This window comes from Lytechinus variegatus, chromosome 15 (genome assembly GCF_018143015.1).
Source record: "Lytechinus variegatus isolate NC3 chromosome 15, Lvar_3.0, whole genome shotgun sequence".
In the NCBI taxonomy this organism is placed as follows: domain Eukaryota; kingdom Metazoa; phylum Echinodermata; class Echinoidea; order Temnopleuroida; family Toxopneustidae; genus Lytechinus; species Lytechinus variegatus.
The window spans coordinates 32,374,107-32,391,990 of record NC_054754.1 but is presented as its reverse complement, the minus strand read 5'-3'; the positions used below and the strand labels follow the sequence as shown (position 1 = coordinate 32,391,990).

The window sequence follows — 17,884 nt, the reverse complement described above, 5'->3', positions numbered from 1 at the left end:
GTCTTGTTTAAGCTTTATAAATAATTTTTTTATTTTAATTTTACTGTCGATAATGAAGGTACCCCCATTCTCACCTGCGTTTTTAAAAATTATACTCTAAATTTCAATAATTAGAATGAATCCAGAGTAGCTGTGAATGGTGACCATACAGCCGAACCTTATATTTTGATTTAAACCTTTTTTTTAGTTCAAAGCTAAACGATTTGATTTCAAATCATTATAGAATAAATGCTAAATCTTTACTATTAAAATCAATCAACATTTTGGCTGGAAATTCACATCTGCTTTGAATTCATAAATTACACGAACAGAGATATAGTTCTTCTTTTTATGGATATACACTTTTACACTTTAAATTTCGTGGATTTGAAATAAAAGTGGCAAGTCACATTATGAGTTTACATTTGAATCGTTGATATCTGAATTTAAATAATTCTAGATGAAAATAAAATATCTTTAGGATTTGAGTCTAAATCTGCAGTTCGACTGGCCACTATTATCTGGATTTATTTGAATCCTTGTAATTTATAGTGTACGAACGCTTACCTAGCTACAGTAATAAGAAGTATTTCTACATTACATTATCGAAAGCGAACAATAGTCTTTCTAAAATCTTCTGAAATGTCTTCCTTCATCTTTTCATACTGTGATGCTTTATAAGTATTACTCAGTTTGTATATATAGAAATATGAAATTAAATACATGTATCTCTTTCTCTATACTTTGCGTATTATTTTCTGTTAATTTCATTTTAAAATGCAACTTGTGTCTCCCGCATTGCGTGGTGCGATAAAACTTTGTTCCTATATTTTGTTTGAGTGAAAATCAAAACAAAATTTAAAATATCCTAAGATTCCAAGCTAGACGCCATATCGGAGTACTATCCCATCATACCTATTACTTGTTGTATCCATGTTAACTGTAGCTCCATATGCATGTATATATTTTTACATTGTACTTTTAAAATAATTAATGCAAATTCTTATTGTTCTTGCTCTATTACATTATTTTGATGAGGTCTGAAGTTTACTTTACTTGTAAAAAGAATGCATATACTTCACATCACAACTTAATCAATTCCTTCATAATTTCAAAATTATGTTAAAATCAAGTTTAAAAAGGGGAGGGAAGAGAAAGGGTCTAGGGAAAAGTGTGTTTAGAAAGAGAAAGAGGGTGCTGCACACCCTACACTTTCTAGAAGATCGTGGAAGAAAGATAAACTCGTTTCCAGTCAACTAGTTTTAGGATGGTAATGAGAAAGGGGTCTGAGAGAGAAAAGGAGATGAAAATAAAGGATAGTGCAGCAGGACTTGAACCAACGAACCTGATTCGAGACCGTTGATATGACTGTAGTGTTCATTTCATGAAATTCCAGTTATCTGAAGCGAACGCAAGAATAATAAAATGATAATCCCAAATGCAGGGGCGGATCCAGGATTATTCCAAAGGAAGGGAGCACATTTCCGAGGAAAAAATTTGACAAGCAAAAAAGAAGAAAAAGGTTTTCACTTTCAAAGGGGGGCACTTCCTTTTTAACGGAATTTTCACATTAAAAAGGGGCACGGGCCGGCTCCCCCCCCCCCCGATCCACCAGTGCCCAAATGCATTCAGGCACTTTGAGTATATAGGAGAAAACAAATATTCATCTTTTACATGTCAAGTCCACCCTAATTTTTAATTTATAGAGGGAATGTATAAAATAAACTGTAACACTCATTCAAATCTGATGTGAAACAAGAAAATTATGACATTTAAAACTCTCGCTGAATTTGTACCAATCCATAATTTGCACAACACGGTCGATATTCAAATGAGAGAATTAATGTCACAAAAAGGGATGGAAAAGTGTTGCACGCATCGGAAGAAAAAATTATGGAAGGAAAATATATTGGCAGTAAAAGAACATGTTAGGTACTTTATTTTCAGATTTAGACTTTATTTTCTACATTGATGTAAAAAAAATGTTTACAAATTTACAAAAGTTCAAGATGACAACGAGTATATTGGCACTTGTAATTATGAAATATCAGAACGTAACACCGAAAACCACATGTGGAAAAAAACGTTTCCCGCTAATCGCTGCATTTTGGCATCAATAACAGGGTGACGATGATCCTCTTCTTTCCAGAAAGCTTTCCATTTATTCCAATTATTATTTTTTTTATAATAGCTTATCTGTTCATAAGCTCCCCCCCGAAGTCGGTCGACGTCTTCGATGATTCCTTATTCTCTTGAATTTGTTACATCCGTCATGTCTATCATCTGCAACTTATTTTCTTTTATGACATATGAAAATTCAATGTATTTTACTCAGGAAAAAAATCTTTGATAACTTGAAATGTGAAACGAAACTGCAACCAGCCAATGGTGCTGTCTGTAATACCTGGCAGATTTTCTAACCTAGTGATTACCCGATGATTTTTGCATAAACATTTTTTAGACCACAAATTAGTAGCCAACTATGTGAAATGTACTATTGCTTGTCCAAAGCAGCTCTTGTCATTGTCAAACGGTCTTCTATTAGATTATATTACCCAGCAGGAATCTCTCTTGTATTTTACCTTTAATCAACAATATAAATTTATTTCATTCTTTACACATTAAAATTCATTTTAGCCTGCCCCAAAGAGCTATTTAAATTAAGATGTATAACATGAACTTGAGAAACAAAGTATATTATGTGTGTTCAATGATTATACATGTACTGACATAGAAACAGAATTATTCTTATTTCACTGAATACCTCAGTTTTTTCTTCATTGATTTTTTCTCAAGTATATTTACAGTACATTCTTACATCGAATAAGATCAAAAATATAAACAAGTAGTGAAACAAATCATGTGTGTTTTTATTAAGAATATTTGTTTGTACTAATATCCTTAGCAGACAGATTACACAATTGTTATATCACGGCTAGTCACTTTGTAATAAATAAGATTATTAATTGACAGAGTCATGCATCGTAAAAATTGTATATTGGTAGCCAAATTATATTTTTTGTTCAGGGTTTTGACGGTTCAGGATTTTGAAAATAAGCCAAAATTATTTAATTTTTTCTGAAATCATGTTTTCAAATTCAGTTCATATGGAAATTCATTTTTGCATACCCTGAAAAGCTAGTTGAACTGAAACATATAAAATTGAGAACCAAAGTATAACCATGTGTGGTCAATGATACTGACACAAAAAACGAACTATTTTTTTATTCATATCTCACTGAGTACCTCAGTTTTTCTGCATTTATGTGTATTTACAGCATATTTGTTTTTAATAAGGGCAAAATATAGCCTAGTAGTGCAACAATTCATGTGCATGTGTTTATATTTGCTTGTTTTAATCTTCTTAGCAGACAGAGTACAGAATTTCTTTGCCATGGCTAGTCACTTTGTATATAAGAATAAATTAATTTACAGAGTCAACATGAAAATTGTATTTTGGAAGTCAAAACTGCAGTTTCTGTTAAGGGTTTTGACAATAAGCCAACATCATTTATTTTTTCTAAAATCATGTTTTTAAATTCAATTCATAATGGAAATTCATTTTTTTTTTCTTTCCCCAGAAGCTAGTTGAATTTAAGCATATAAAATTGAGAACCAATGTAGTATCATGTGTGGTCAATGATACTAACACAGAAAAAGATTATTTTTTCTTTTTATTTCACTGAGTACCTCAGTATTTCTTCACTCAATTTTTCTCAAGTATCTTTACTGCATATTTCTTTTAGAACAAGGGCAAATAAAATTTTGTAGTGTAAACCATGAGGGTTTTTTAATAAAGATATTTGCTTGTATTAATATTCTTAGCAAACTACAAAATTATATTGTCATGGCTAGTCATTTTGTAGTAAACAAGAATATAATTGTCAGAGTCAACATGTAAATTATATATTGGAAGCCAAAATTACAGTTTCTGTTCAGGGTTTTTGACAGTTCATGAGAAACCTTTAAGCAATAACAAAAAGGATTCACTTGTTATGTTTTTATTGCAATTTGCGACTAGCAAAGTCTACAACCATTGCGTGGGAAAAAACTCAGCAGCATATTATTTGTATGTACAGTTATATACAAGCTTCTAAAGTTTTATTTATTTATTTTTCTGCATGCTTTGTGGTATTTCTAGATTAAGCTAGAACATTGTGATATCTTGTAATAAACACTGCCAGTTCTTCTGAGATAGAATGTATACATGTCTTCTTTTTTAATGTATCGATAGTTTATCCAAACACTTGGTTGGTATGCGACTCATTGTATTCCCGTTTTTCTTTTTCTTTACAACTGTGCATTGCATGTCATTAAGACGAATTAAGCAAGTTGCTATAGGCTGTTTTTTTTGTGGAAGCTTTATGTAAATTATAGTTTTTTATCTTGCGGTGCAAGTATGTAACCGGATGATATTCTGTCTCTTTTTGTTAAGTGGTATTGGCCAAATCAATGGCACGTATCTTGCTATTTGTTTTCACATTTTTAATGATCCACATACATACATTCCAACCTGTTATATTCTACAAAAAAGTTATGACATTTACAGAAAAAAGAATATGCTTCTCATTCGTTATGCAGACAAACTCTTTTACAAATTACGTAACTCCTGTTGCCATTGTCACATTGGTTGTTTGGTCTGATTCTATCGACATGATGTTCATAATGGTCACTCGGGCTATGCGTTTCCAACTGCTATTGTTCTATTTGATATCTAAATTCGATTTGAATTTTTTACTATCACAAAGATATGCCAATTACTGTTTGCCTTTCAGAGGCGCTTTTTCTCTTCCTGTGACATCTGCTCTCTTTAATGAGTAGTATCCATGACGTGCCTAATGTTCTTCCCCATCTTAATGTAAGTCCTGATCACATACAATGTACAAATCCAACTGTCGCGGATATTTATAATGAAAGGATGCCTGATATAAATCTTACTTATGATTCAAATGACTTATCAATAAAAGACACGTCTTCTTATTATGTATTGCCTCAGGATTTAAAATGTAAAAAATTAGAATCTTCAAATTTTTCAGCTCTACATTATAATATAAGAAGCTTGTGTAAAATTTTGACCATTTTCAATTGTTTCTCAACTCACTGAATGAAGAAATATATGTCGTAGGTTTATGCGAAACCTGGTTATCCGATCCACTTACTTCTCTTGTTCATTTGGATGATTATGCAATCGTTGTCAATAATAGAGTAAATAAACACGGTGGCGGCGTAGCTTTATATGTAAGAAATAATCTCCAATTCAAAGTAATTAATGATTTTACATGCATGACGGAAACAATTGAAAGCATTTTCATTGAAATTGAAATTGCATCAGGAAAAAATGTACTTGTTGGTGAAATTTACAGACCGCCTAACGCTAACATAACTGATTTTACAGAAGTATTGCATTCCTTTTCTGATTCACCCTATTTTCAGAACAAACATTGCTTTATAATGGGCGATTTTAATATCGATCTGCTTCACTACCACGAAAAGCCAGCTTGCCAGGATTTTTTAGACACTATGATCTCCAATTCTTTTACTCCTTGCATCACTAAGCCAACTCGCATTTTTGGTGTTACTACGACGCTCATTGACAATGTTTTCACAAACATCCACGGTTATTTAGACATGAGTATAATAGTATCTGATCTAACAGATCACTTCCCTGTATTTGTTTCTTCTCCCCACATTTTTAATACTAAACAAAACTATTCAACATTTCGAGGTTCAAGAAGAATGTCAGAACAAAATACTAGACGTTTTATAGAATGCTTGTCTCAGGTTGACTGGTCCACGGTACTAAATACAACTGATGCTAACCAAGCTTATGATGAATTCCTAAATATTATTCTACCATTATTTGACCATTATTTTCCAGTAAGAACATTATCCAAATCAAATTATAAAAAAGTACCACGTTCTCCCTGGATCACACGGTCTCTACTTAAATCAATAAACAAGAAAAATAAACTATACTATAAATATAAATCTACAGGCACAGATAACGCTAAATCTAAATATTCTATTTATAGAAATACCCTAACATCAGTGCTGAGACAAGCCAAAAGAAACTATTTTTTCTCTTTATTTGAAACTCATAAAAAAGATACAAGGTCAACCTGGAAAGTGATAAATCAAGTTTTTAAGAAGGAAGGATCAAAAAGAATATTAATAGGATCGTCGACCAAAACAAGGAAATTACAGATGATGCAGACATTGCCGAAGCATTCAATTCTTTCTTTGTAAACATTGGCCCAAATTTGGCTAATGCTATACCTAATAGTAACAAACCCTTTCATTCTTTTTTGCCAAACCGTAATCCTCGTACCATATTCTTTTCACCCGTTTCCGAGCACGAAATTATAGAAATAGTTAAAAATCTACCGGCGAAAAAAAGTTCTGGTTATGATGGTATTTCTTATGATTTTCTCATTAAAATTATTGATAAAATTGTGATGCCCTTGACGCACGTATACAATCTTTCTTTACAGTGTGGCATTGTCCCTAATAAGATGAAGGTTGTTAAAGTTATACCTATCCATAAAAAGGGTTCAGAGGATGAATTGGGTAACTATCGCCCTATTTCACTACTGACTACTTTCTCCAAGATTTTAGAAAAAACAGTATATTCTCGTACAATAAAATTTCTTATGAATTGTAATATTCTTATAAATTCACAATTTGGCTTTCGTAAAAAGCATTCAACAGTTCATGCAATAATGTTATTAATCGATAAAGTTACCAAGGCAATTGATAACAAATCTCATGTTGCTGGTATTTTTCTGGACTTCTCCAAGGCCTTTGACACGATCAACCATGAAATACTTTTATACAAGCTTTCTCATTATGGGATTCGTGGAAAGGCCTTGGAGTGGTTCAGAAGTTACCTTATAAACAGAACTCAATTTGTGGTCATTAATAACTCCGATTCTCAGATACAGCAAATTTCATGTGGCGTGCCTCAGGGTTCCCTTTTGGGTCCATTGCTATTTATTTTATACATCAATGATTTCCAAAACTCATCCTCTTTATTATCATTTCTTCTTTTCGCAGATGACACGAGCTTATTTTTTACACACAGCAATCCTCAAATCCTTCTTGAAAGACTAAATGTTGAATTATGCTCTGTGTGTGATTGGATACAAGCTAATAAGTTATCCCTAAATTTTAAAAAAGACACATTATATGGTTTTTAGCAACTCATTACACACATTGCCAGGTCTTGTTTATATGAATGGTAATGTTTTAGAACAAATTGAATCAACAAAATTTCTTGGTATCTTTATTGATTGTAAATTATCATGGAAAGTTCACATTGATCACCTTCGTAAATTGCTCTCAAGAAATGTTGGAGTCATAAATAAACTTAAGCCTCATTTTCCGCATCACATTTTGAAACTATTGTATTCCACTTTATTGTTACCATATCTGAATAATGGAATTTTAGCCTGGGGAAATGCCTCTAAGACAAAACTTGAATCCATACTTAAAATTCAAAAAAGAGCCGTGAGGATAATTTCTTCTTCTGACTTTCTGGCTCATACTAATCCGCTATTTTATTCAAACAAGTTATTGAAAGTAACCGATTTATATTATTATTTTGTTGGTATATTTATGTATCAACTAAATAAACAGGAATTACCAAGTGTATTCTCTGATTTGCTTGTTCAAAATCAAGAAATCCATTCTTACCCAACTCGACAAGTACACAATTTCCACATTTCCCCAGTGCGCACTGTTCTTGCCCTTAAATCATTTGCTTTTACAGGGCCTTCCTTTTGGAATAATTTAGACACCCATATAATTCAGGCGCCCTCTCTATATTCTTTTAAATGTAGGCTGAAAACATTTCTTTTACAGTCGTATGCTAGCGGTTAAGCGCCTTGCTCGAGTGACTATCTTGTATATAGATCTCTTTATAATGTATTGAGTATTTTCATTTTATTAATGTCGCTTCATTGCGTTAGGAGTTTTTAATCCTTTATCATTTTCTTCTGGGAACCTATATGTTTACAAGCTTTGCTTTTTAATAGGTTCCTCATATTTCACGTAATTGTATTTTCTTGTTAAATACTACAACTATGTATTTTTTGTCATCATGTATTCATAATTGTGTTCAAGATGTATGTTTTTGTGGAATGTGAAACAATAAATCAAATCAAATCAAATCAAGTTGGGTGTTATATAGGAGAATAAATATCCAACTGAAGTTAATCGCCGAAGCCTATTTACAAGTAAAATCTTATAATATCATTACTTGTGTATCAAAAAGTAGTCAACATTGAAGATAAATATGTACTCAAGATAGATGATGGTCACAAAATACGAAATTACATGAAATACACCAAATCAATCACGTGAGTCATGATGGAATAATATGGTAACAATCAACGACTATCATAATTGTATAAGGGGTTAGAATACGCTGAATGGTTATTTACATTAAATTTACATTCCTTTATACAGTGCTTTGTACGAATTAAGTCATGGCAAAAATAAGTCGACGAGGAAGACGATAATGATGACGAGGATGACGACGATGAAGACGAAGACGACATTCATGAATACGATAAAGTGTTTTTCCTGGTGACATTACATCTGCTCCGGCGACGATTGACCTGGGCTTTAAGATAAGGGTTAGGGTTGCAGACTTGCAATAGGGTTTTATTTTAGGTGTAGGGCATAGCATTATCCAGGGTTGAATTTGGTTAGTGTGTGGAATTTACAGCGGAGCAATCGTCGCCGGAGCAAATGTCATGGAACCGTCTTTCATTGTCACTATGGCCCAAATTCTCAAAGGTTGGCTAACTTAGCTAAATTTAGCCCATGGGCTAACTATAACTAAATTCGTGACGTACGTCAAATGACGCGATTTGGCCCACGGGCTCATGCAAAATTTAGCCTCCGTGTGCCAATGACGTTAATGACGCGTTTTGGCCCATGGGTCAAGATAGCTCATCTCCGAGAATTCGGGACATATTAGGCTATACTATTGTATTGTATTTATTTTCCATTCCTAAAAAAACCCATGTAAAATACAAACAAAATACATCAGATACAATTACCAAATAAAATGAATACATTATGAATGGCTGGGTTGCTCATTTAGAGTGGTAATTATTACCACTCTGTTCTGCCGAAGGGTCCAAGGGGTCCGTTGCAGAAAAAGCTGCGTTTAAACGCAAGTCAAAAATCAATCGCAAGTCCCGAATGCGCGCTGTTGATTGTTTGAAAATCAAGTTGAGCGTGATTATTAGAGTTGCGATCGATTGCAACTCTTTCTGCAACGGGCCCCTGAACATAGTAAAATAGACCAGTCTTATCAAGCAAACAAACTCCAAATCGACCGATATCATTCGAACTGACGCAATAGCTTTGATCGGGCTGTATTGTTGGTGTGACTTTATCATTGTAAACCATCTTCTGTATTTCGTAGTACTCATTTTTATTTAAGTTTTTATGATAATAATAATAACAATAATAATAATATTCCGCATTTATATAGCGCTTAACACATTGGAACGACGTCTCTAAGCGCTTTACAGATTATTACCGATTACCCCGGTTATCAGATCCTTGCATGCCCGCATATAATGTATGCACCTTCTCCACTACCCGGGGAGCATTCCAACAAGAGTTCCAAGACTTAATTGCTAGGCATACTACATAGGCTTTCGCATCCTTCCGGGTACCATTTAACACCTTGGTGGAGAGTGGCAAATTGTGGATTGACGCCTTACCAAAGGGCGCTAGGCCATGGTGGGATTCGAACACACGACCCTCTGATATACAAAGCGAGTGTCAGAACCGCTACACCACGGCGCTTCCACATCATTCCACATCCACATTATAATTATTATTATTGGTAAAAAACAACAACAACACCACAACGAAGATGGAGCTTTATGGTTTCCATCTTCTCGAGAATTTACATCATTTATCAGCGAATAACAAAATGATTCCATATGTCGAGTGAAGCATGAATCGTAGCAAAATGTAAAGGATCATAGCAATCTTGCGATAATGATGCCAATGAATGTTCCTTATTTCGAAGTTTTGAATACTTCAAAGGTTCATTAATCACAAGTTTCGTTATTCAGAAGGTTTGTTATTCTGAAAATAAGGTTTGTTGTTCCTAAGTATTCTTCATTCGGAAACGAAATGAGGTTTATTACTAAGTAATGCCCACAGATATATCTATTAATCATTTCGCACTAACGAACTTTATTTTATTCTCGGACTTTCAAATTCCCAGATTAACAAACCCTGTTTTCTTTTCGGATTAAAAAAACCTTCGGAATAAGTAACCATCGGAATATTGCAAGAAATATTCTGATTGACGAATCCCTTTAACATGTTAAAATTCGAAATAACGAACATCTTGGTGTATAATTTGCCTGTTTCGGAATAAGGAACCTTCGGAATAACGAACATCAACCAAAAGGAGAATGGAATCGCTTAAAAAGACGTATACATTATTGATACATTAACAGATAATCCGCAGTCTATTATTTAAATACTTAGTTAGACATGGCAAGAAAACGAACTATTCTTCAAATGCGACTTTCATGTTCGGGCAGCGCATCTGATGATTTGTCAGTTATGACGTCATTTTTCTCCTCAAGACAGTTTGACGCATCATCATTTGAGTCAATTTTCGGCACCTCGCTGTTATTATTCACATTTTTGTTCGAATGATTCTCAATTTCCTTTGGTCTTTCCTCTTCTTTAGCTTCAGCATCTTGTATGGATTTCTCGTCACCCACCTCGGCATCATCACCGCTGTCAGGAAGAGCCTTTGTTGCGATGTCGCATTGATGGTCGACGTCATTCTCCTCGTCTAGCTCCTCATTTCTCATCTTAACATACCCGTTCCTCTCACCAGATTCCATTCTTAATTCGACGTCGTCTTCAACGTCCTGTCTTTTGAGTACTTCCCTCTCTTCGTTATGGAGCTCGTCACCCTTTTCGTCACCATCTTCATTCTGAACATCGCTATCTTTTGCTTCAATATCGCATTGCCGGTAGTCACCAGTATCTGGTCTGGCTATCTTCCCAACACGAATGAGCACTCGTCGGATTATAATGTAGGCCAGGATCATAACAGTTCCTTGGAACAACTGCAGCATGGCCACTAGGAATGGGATACGGGCGATCAGGTCAGCCTCGGGGATCGGGTAGGAGAGCTTTGCCACGGTGGTAGCCAGAAGACTGTTCTGGACGCCTGTCTCGAACGAAATTGTGAAGGCTTCTTTGGTGGTTCGTCGGAGGATCTTAGAGATGATGAAACCGAGAAAACCCCCACAGAAAGGAAGGGCAAAGCAGATGAGGTAGATCCTCCAGGGAGCGTCAAAGACATAGACTTGAGAGGGGATGCCAATGGCGAGGGCAATGACTATCAATCCACATGACATTGGCTTCAAACACTTCAGGAAGATCTTAGCAATCTGTATGGATAAAATAAAGTTTGGTGGCGTTAAAAAATACTGGATGAGTAATTCATCAACCAAAATTGGGATGGAGAAATGGGGGAAATGTAAGCTATCTATCATAAGGTTAATAAAGACTTAGTTACTACCTGATTGATATTAATTCAAATATTTATCATTTATCACATTTTTGTTGTGATATCCGCTAGTGATTTTGTTCGTAAACATGATCAAGTCCATGATGTGAATAATTTTCAATTCAGGCAGTAGTAGGTCGATCTGAGTAAAATGGCATTAAAACGAAGGTGAAAGAGTTTGCTGAAGGAGGGAGGAGCAATTTTTTTTTGGGGGGGGCGGAGGTAGGGGCGACCAGCGAAGACTAGTTTGAGTCCTGCCAAGTGATACAAATCTGGTTTATTGACGAAATTAGAGGATAAGAGAAATGTCATCGTGGCATGGGGGGATGAAATATGAGAATATCATCACCTTTTCGCTCTTGTGTGAAATGAACATGCCTAGTCCCACGGGTATGAGCATGAGTCCCAATTGCATGGCTATATCCTTGTATGGTGTCTGTAAACCTGAAGAGTTCTCCCCTGTAATCGATGAGCCATAGATAAACATGTTCAGCGGCATCATCCCCAAGGCCATGAAGCTCGAACAGAACGTCATCGTCAAACTCAAGACGAAATCGACGTCCATAAGGAGCGAGAAGATATTGCTGATCCAACCACCGGGACAGGAGCCGATGACTAGGAGACCGACCGCCGCTTCAGGAGTGATCCCTGGAGAGTTTGCAAGAGCGAAGGCGATCAAGGGCATTATGATAAACTGGCAGGCAATACCTGTCAGGACACCGTATGGTCTTCGAAGTTTTTTCCAAATCACGACAATATCCATCTTTGAACCCATCGTGATGTAAGAGATTACAAGCCAAAATAAAAGACTGTAGGTAAAGACTAGCTCCAGACGGGTTCGTCGTCTGGACACCTTGATCGGGTAGGTAAACGAGATTGTTTCTACAAACTCCTGAACGGGTGTTTCCCTACCATACCTGCCATCACCGCTGGAATCGTCGTCGGTAGTCTCGATCGGAGAGAGGTGATCGTCAAGGACTTGGTAAACGTGGGTGATGTTCACAATGAGAGTACTGACGCTGAGCTTCCGACCTTGAATAGGGATCGTCACCGTCGTATTGCCATCGACAGCATTAGCGATATGCGTTTCGTTGAAGAATGACTCGAACGAACTCGAGTCGCCGCTTGACGTCGACACCGTGATGTTACCGATGATGCCGTAGATGGTGGCATTGACGATGCATTCATCATCCTCGGGTACGATGAGGAATGACTCTGGGTTGAACTCGACGACGATCTCTGCTCCTCCGGTGATCGATTCGCAAGGAGGATGGGGATGTGCGTTGCTAGATATGACTAGGGTCATTAAGAGAGATGCGACGGAAATCACCGCATTTGGCCCCTGGAAAAAAGAATGAGAGAGAAATATTTTAAATTAGTTTCTTATCATTCACTCAGTTATCTCATCCACATGGATAACATAATGGAAATGGATAGCATATCTCTGAATGTATTTACATTGAATTCTATCATCCATGACGTCATATTTCTCAATTAATATAAACAGGCCTACATACTTAATGGAGAAAAGTATTTGACTGAATCAAATATGAAACACGCTCCCCGCTATTATGCTTCTCTATACTGCTCTTGATATATACCATTTGATAATATGTTGATAAAAAGTTTGACAATCTATTATCTACCAGTGTCTCATTCTATGCCGCTTTGTTTGAGAAAATATAAACAAACAAATAAAGAAACACTATCATATTTCCGCAAATGGCATTTCAAGATTTGCAATCTGGGAAACATACCCACCACTATGCTGTTTTTACCCTGAAGACTCTAGCGCCATCTACCGTTGAGCTTTCAGTTTTATTTTGCGTGGTGAAAACATTTGTTTTTTAATGCCAACTATCGTATGCTATAATGATTACAAGTTATCGGCATCTCAGACATGTTAGACCAAACTCCAGCACCATTTGTCACTATTGTTTGATCTTTAAATCCCCCATAATATGCGTTGACGTTTCTTATCTGGAAATTCACTGTTCTAACAAGTCAAGGTTATTGGATGTGAAATGGAGTGGTCATTACGAGATTATTGGCCTTGCTGTGATTCCCCATTGATTACTTCTGTCACTATCAAAAAACATCTTACCATCTTTTACGATGGGTGGGGGGGGGCAAGGACATGGAAAATTGGGGCTACGGTACCTTTTATGATATATAATCAGCCAGGGGTTATATTATTTTGATAGGGGGAGACCCCCCCTCCCCTCCTCAATTTCAGGGGTAATTGATCTTATGCACGTTTTATGCTTCTCTTTATAAACTTCTATATTCTCTCTTCCTTCTTTTCTTCCATTTTCCTCATCCTTTTTGCTCCCCCACCCCGCATCACCGCCCTTGCATTCGCCTCATTTCAAGAAAAGATAGGACGAAAATCATAACCCCAGCTCAATGGCATGAACACAGCAGGCAGATGTGTGTTGGTGATAGAAACAAAGACGGCCAAAAAAAAATAATTTTTAAATAAAAATAATCGATGAAATTATATTTCCAGGACAGCCTTGAATATGACATAAAGCACTGGCGTATACAAATGGGGGGGGGGCTTGGGAGTCATAGACCCCCAAATATGCGAAAATGAAACAAAAGGACGGAGAAAATGGTGAAATGCGATATTTATTTTCTTTCAAAATCTATCACTAAATAAGAGTTTTGTAATTAAAAATGTCATTTTTGTACTGCTTCTAACTTATCTTTAAACTAAAAAGAATAAATTTTACCCGATAAGCCATTTCTGGTTTCCTAATTTTTGGGTTCATTTCGCCTCTGACGCAAAACGTGATTAGTCGTGTCACCTGTCTCAACGGGTGATTTTAAGTCCGGTGTTGCCTGTTGGTGTTGGTGTTGAAATTTTGATTGCTTCCCGTTGCTCCAAACCTTACTCAGAATGTGTAAAGACCTTTTTCAGATCACATACATCTAAAAAACCAGTGAGTGACTTTTCGGGACCATCTTCATTTCATGTTTGCTGTTATAATAGTGTAAAAAAATTATACACCAACACCAAAAGGTCAACACTGAACTTGAAATCACAAAATGTATGTATATGAAAACCTTGAAATTCAAGAGTTTGAGGTTTTTATAAAAAGAAGACTCTTCTGAAAACCACATTGTTTAGTACACGATATGTTTGGTAGCACGATGGGATATGGGGAAGTGGTCTCGTAATCCATTAAACCTGGTTCATGGTTCAAAGTCAGGTCAGAACGTGCTGGTTTTCTTCAGTATTTGATATTCACTCACATTGTCAGGTTCATTGGATGACCCGTTACAGACAAATTTTTGTCGGCATATTCGGAAATGCCTCCGGCCAATTAAAACAGGGGTAAATAGGGAAGAGAGGCGAATGGGAGAGAAGGAAAGAAAAAAAAGGAAAAGGAAATAATAATTACAATTAATTTATGAAAGGCGAAAGAAATGGTAAAAAAAAATAAAGACTTGTTTGCTTCTTTTTTTCTCTCTTACTTTTCATCGTTTTATCTTCATTTTATGTCTTCTTAGAATTGCTAATTGATAGGGCCTCGGCTATTCTTTAAAAAAAGAGTCTGGTAGAGGCTTTATATGGTTTAATATGAAAATGTGAATTTATAAAAAAGACTTCCGAAAGCAAAGTCGAAAGAGATCGAAGGGAGGGAAAGAAAATGAATTCATCAAACGATTATTGGAGGAAAAAGATAGTTAGGAAGGCCGAAACCATGCACTTAATTAAGAAAGGTGATATATATTATTGTTACTTTTTTATCTACCCCCCCCCCCTCTGACGAGCTTGATGTCCCCTTTTTTTACTTGTCAATTTTTTTTTTCGGGTACAAAATCCTGTATTTGCGGTTGAAGACTTTTTCTCTTTTTTGTCAAATTTTTGGGCGGATGAATTTGCCCCCCCCCCCTGTGGAAAATCCTAGGTACGCCAATGTAAAGCGGGACATTCCAGTGAGGATTACTTGATTAGAGGTACGACATAGGCCTACATCTTTTTTTATAATTTGAATATCGATTTATAATATCTAGAAAACATAATATGCATGTAGGCCCCTATACATATACTATTTCATTTTAAAATGTCATTTTGTGAAATAAATCACACTCATTTGCAAGTCTTTTGTCATGATAGTGTAAAGATAACAATAATAGTTTTATGCAAATAGTGCATCAGACCTGCACGTCGAGTTCAAACATGTTTTGATGAAAGTGAAGGGTCTGATTCTTGTATTCCATCATGCTAATATTTTAGATCACTTTCCATTTTTCTTCCTTTCATTTTTTTCCTTCGCGCCACCTGTTGCGCATTTTTTTTTATCCCGAAAAACTCGTTTGGGAATGTCGTGAAGAATTTTCCCAACGATGTCAATCGCTTGGCGGGAGACAGCCGGCTGCTCTGGCATAGTTACCATGGAAACTACTGGTCTAATAGCCCTCCTTGTAATAAAAAGACAGGTCGTCTGGTAAGAATTTGACGAAATATGACAATAATATGACTTTTTGACAACACTGCTTATTCCTTGCTCATGGTTGGAATAAAATGTATTTCTGCAACCTATTTCGTCCTCCAATTTTTTGTTTTTATTTTAAAGACGTAGATATTTATTAAAGCCATCTAAAATGTACTTTGTTACAATATTTGATTTAGAAACGTAAAGCACTTTAAAAACGTGAAATGTTTCTGCAAGAAAATTTGAAGATTGAGTCAACCCCGACAGCAATTTGATTTGGACAGATATAAAATCAAACAAGCAAACTCATATACATAACTGGGTTTTTCTAATATAAATATCTTAAAACATTTAAATACCCAACGCAGATTTAGAGGCCTATACACATCAGGGAGGCGATGACGTAGCACACACTTTTTTTTTGGTGTGTTAAATACGAAAATTTCAATTTGATGATAAAAAAACCCCTCTTTGTAATGTTGTTCAAATTTATCAATTAGGTAACAATAATAGTGACTTGACCTACTCAAGGTGAGTCAAATGACTGTTACACACTAAAGGATAAAATCATATATTTTATTCTATATCATATCCTTTTCACCCCGTGTTTCATACGATCATGATGATGTACTTACAATGTTCATAACTTAAGTTTAACCCTTGATTTCCTCTTGGTAATGGCGATCGATACCAATCAATATAAACTACCAGCAGATCGCCTCAAATAATAAAATACGTACACCATTCTTATAATGACGACAATTAATGGGTGAGCATTAAAATAAATTAAAATAAATTGACAAACATGGTCCTGGATAACTGACAGAGATATCCGGATACACTCTGCATACTGCATGGGGGGGGGAGTTCAGAAACAAAAAAGGTATATAAAGCAGCAAGTTACATAGGTTCGAGTATCAGACGATGATGATAATTAAAAATGACTAAACAAATTGCAATGTGACTCTTCCTTAAAAGGCAAACCAATCAAACCATGACAACAGGTAGCCATGATGAATTCAATATTGTTATAACAGTGAGAATCTAATGAAAATAAGATGTAAAATAAAAACGTAATGATTAGATTTTAACTTACTTATACAACATAATAATGGAATGCAAAGAGAGAAAAAAAATAACATCACACAGTTTTTCCCTTTACTTTTGCTTAAGAAATAAACAAATGAGACTTACCATTTTCATAATCGTCAGGAAGGTCTAAAAAGTTGTCGAGAAAACAAGTAGATAAAATACGTTTTCACCTCAGTTGGTGAAAAGGAAAGTGTCTTGAGTAAAGTTGATAAAGAAAAGTTAGGATTTCTTGATCGAAGTAACAGTAACAGCTCTTCTTCCGCTGGATACCGGGGGAAAGTAGTTTCAGACAAGCATGCAACTTCCTAAATTTCTAAGCAAGTGTACAGGAAATCCGCAAAAAGGAGAAAATTATTCTGCAAAGTATCTTAGCTCCAAATATTGATTCATGTTTTCGATAATTCGATGATAAATGGTTTATGTTCCGAGATATAGCATGTGTATCGAGACAGCCGAGATCGAGAGAAGTTATAAAATTTAATTTGGTTCTGATGTGGTCCGGGGATGTGGTATTTCCGAAGTGCTTTTAAATGATATCGAATAATGTCGCGCGACCGGATATCTCCATCGCACAGTGGAAACTTTTTTTTTTTTTTTTTTTACTTTCTTTTTTCCTTTTATACATTCAAGAGTCCCTACCTCTCTCATTAATACCCCCTTTTCTCTCTTTCTCACCCCCTCTCTTTTCCACTCACTCTCTTCTACATTTAGCCAATCAGAGTGAGCCATGGTGAATGACGTAAGCAACCATTTGACCAATAGAAACAATGGTGAAGACCCTAGCTATATACATTCACTTTAC

The 17,884-nt window shown here is 35.5% G+C and overlaps 1 protein-coding gene across 1 annotated transcript; it reads right to left on the bottom strand.

The window, feature by feature from the left end:
- Positions 1–9,792: 9,792 nt before the first annotated feature.
- LOC121429325 lies at positions 9,793–17,658 on the bottom strand. Its single transcript, XM_041626333.1, has 3 exons — positions 17,185–17,658; positions 11,895–12,887; positions 9,793–11,426 (listed from the first exon to the last, which is right to left on the bottom strand). Exons 1-3 carry the CDS (start codon positions 17,191–17,193, stop codon positions 10,533–10,535), a joined length of 1,896 nt encoding a protein of 631 aa, XP_041482267.1. The 5' UTR covers positions 17,194–17,658; the 3' UTR covers positions 9,793–10,532.
- Positions 17,659–17,884: the final 226 nt, after the last annotated feature.

Coding starts and splice junctions, on each gene's coding strand:
- LOC121429325 (XM_041626333.1), bottom strand. Junction 11,427..11,894: donor TTTCACACAAGAGCGAAAAG/GTGATGATATTC, acceptor TTATCCATACAG/ATTGCTAAGATCTTCCTGAA.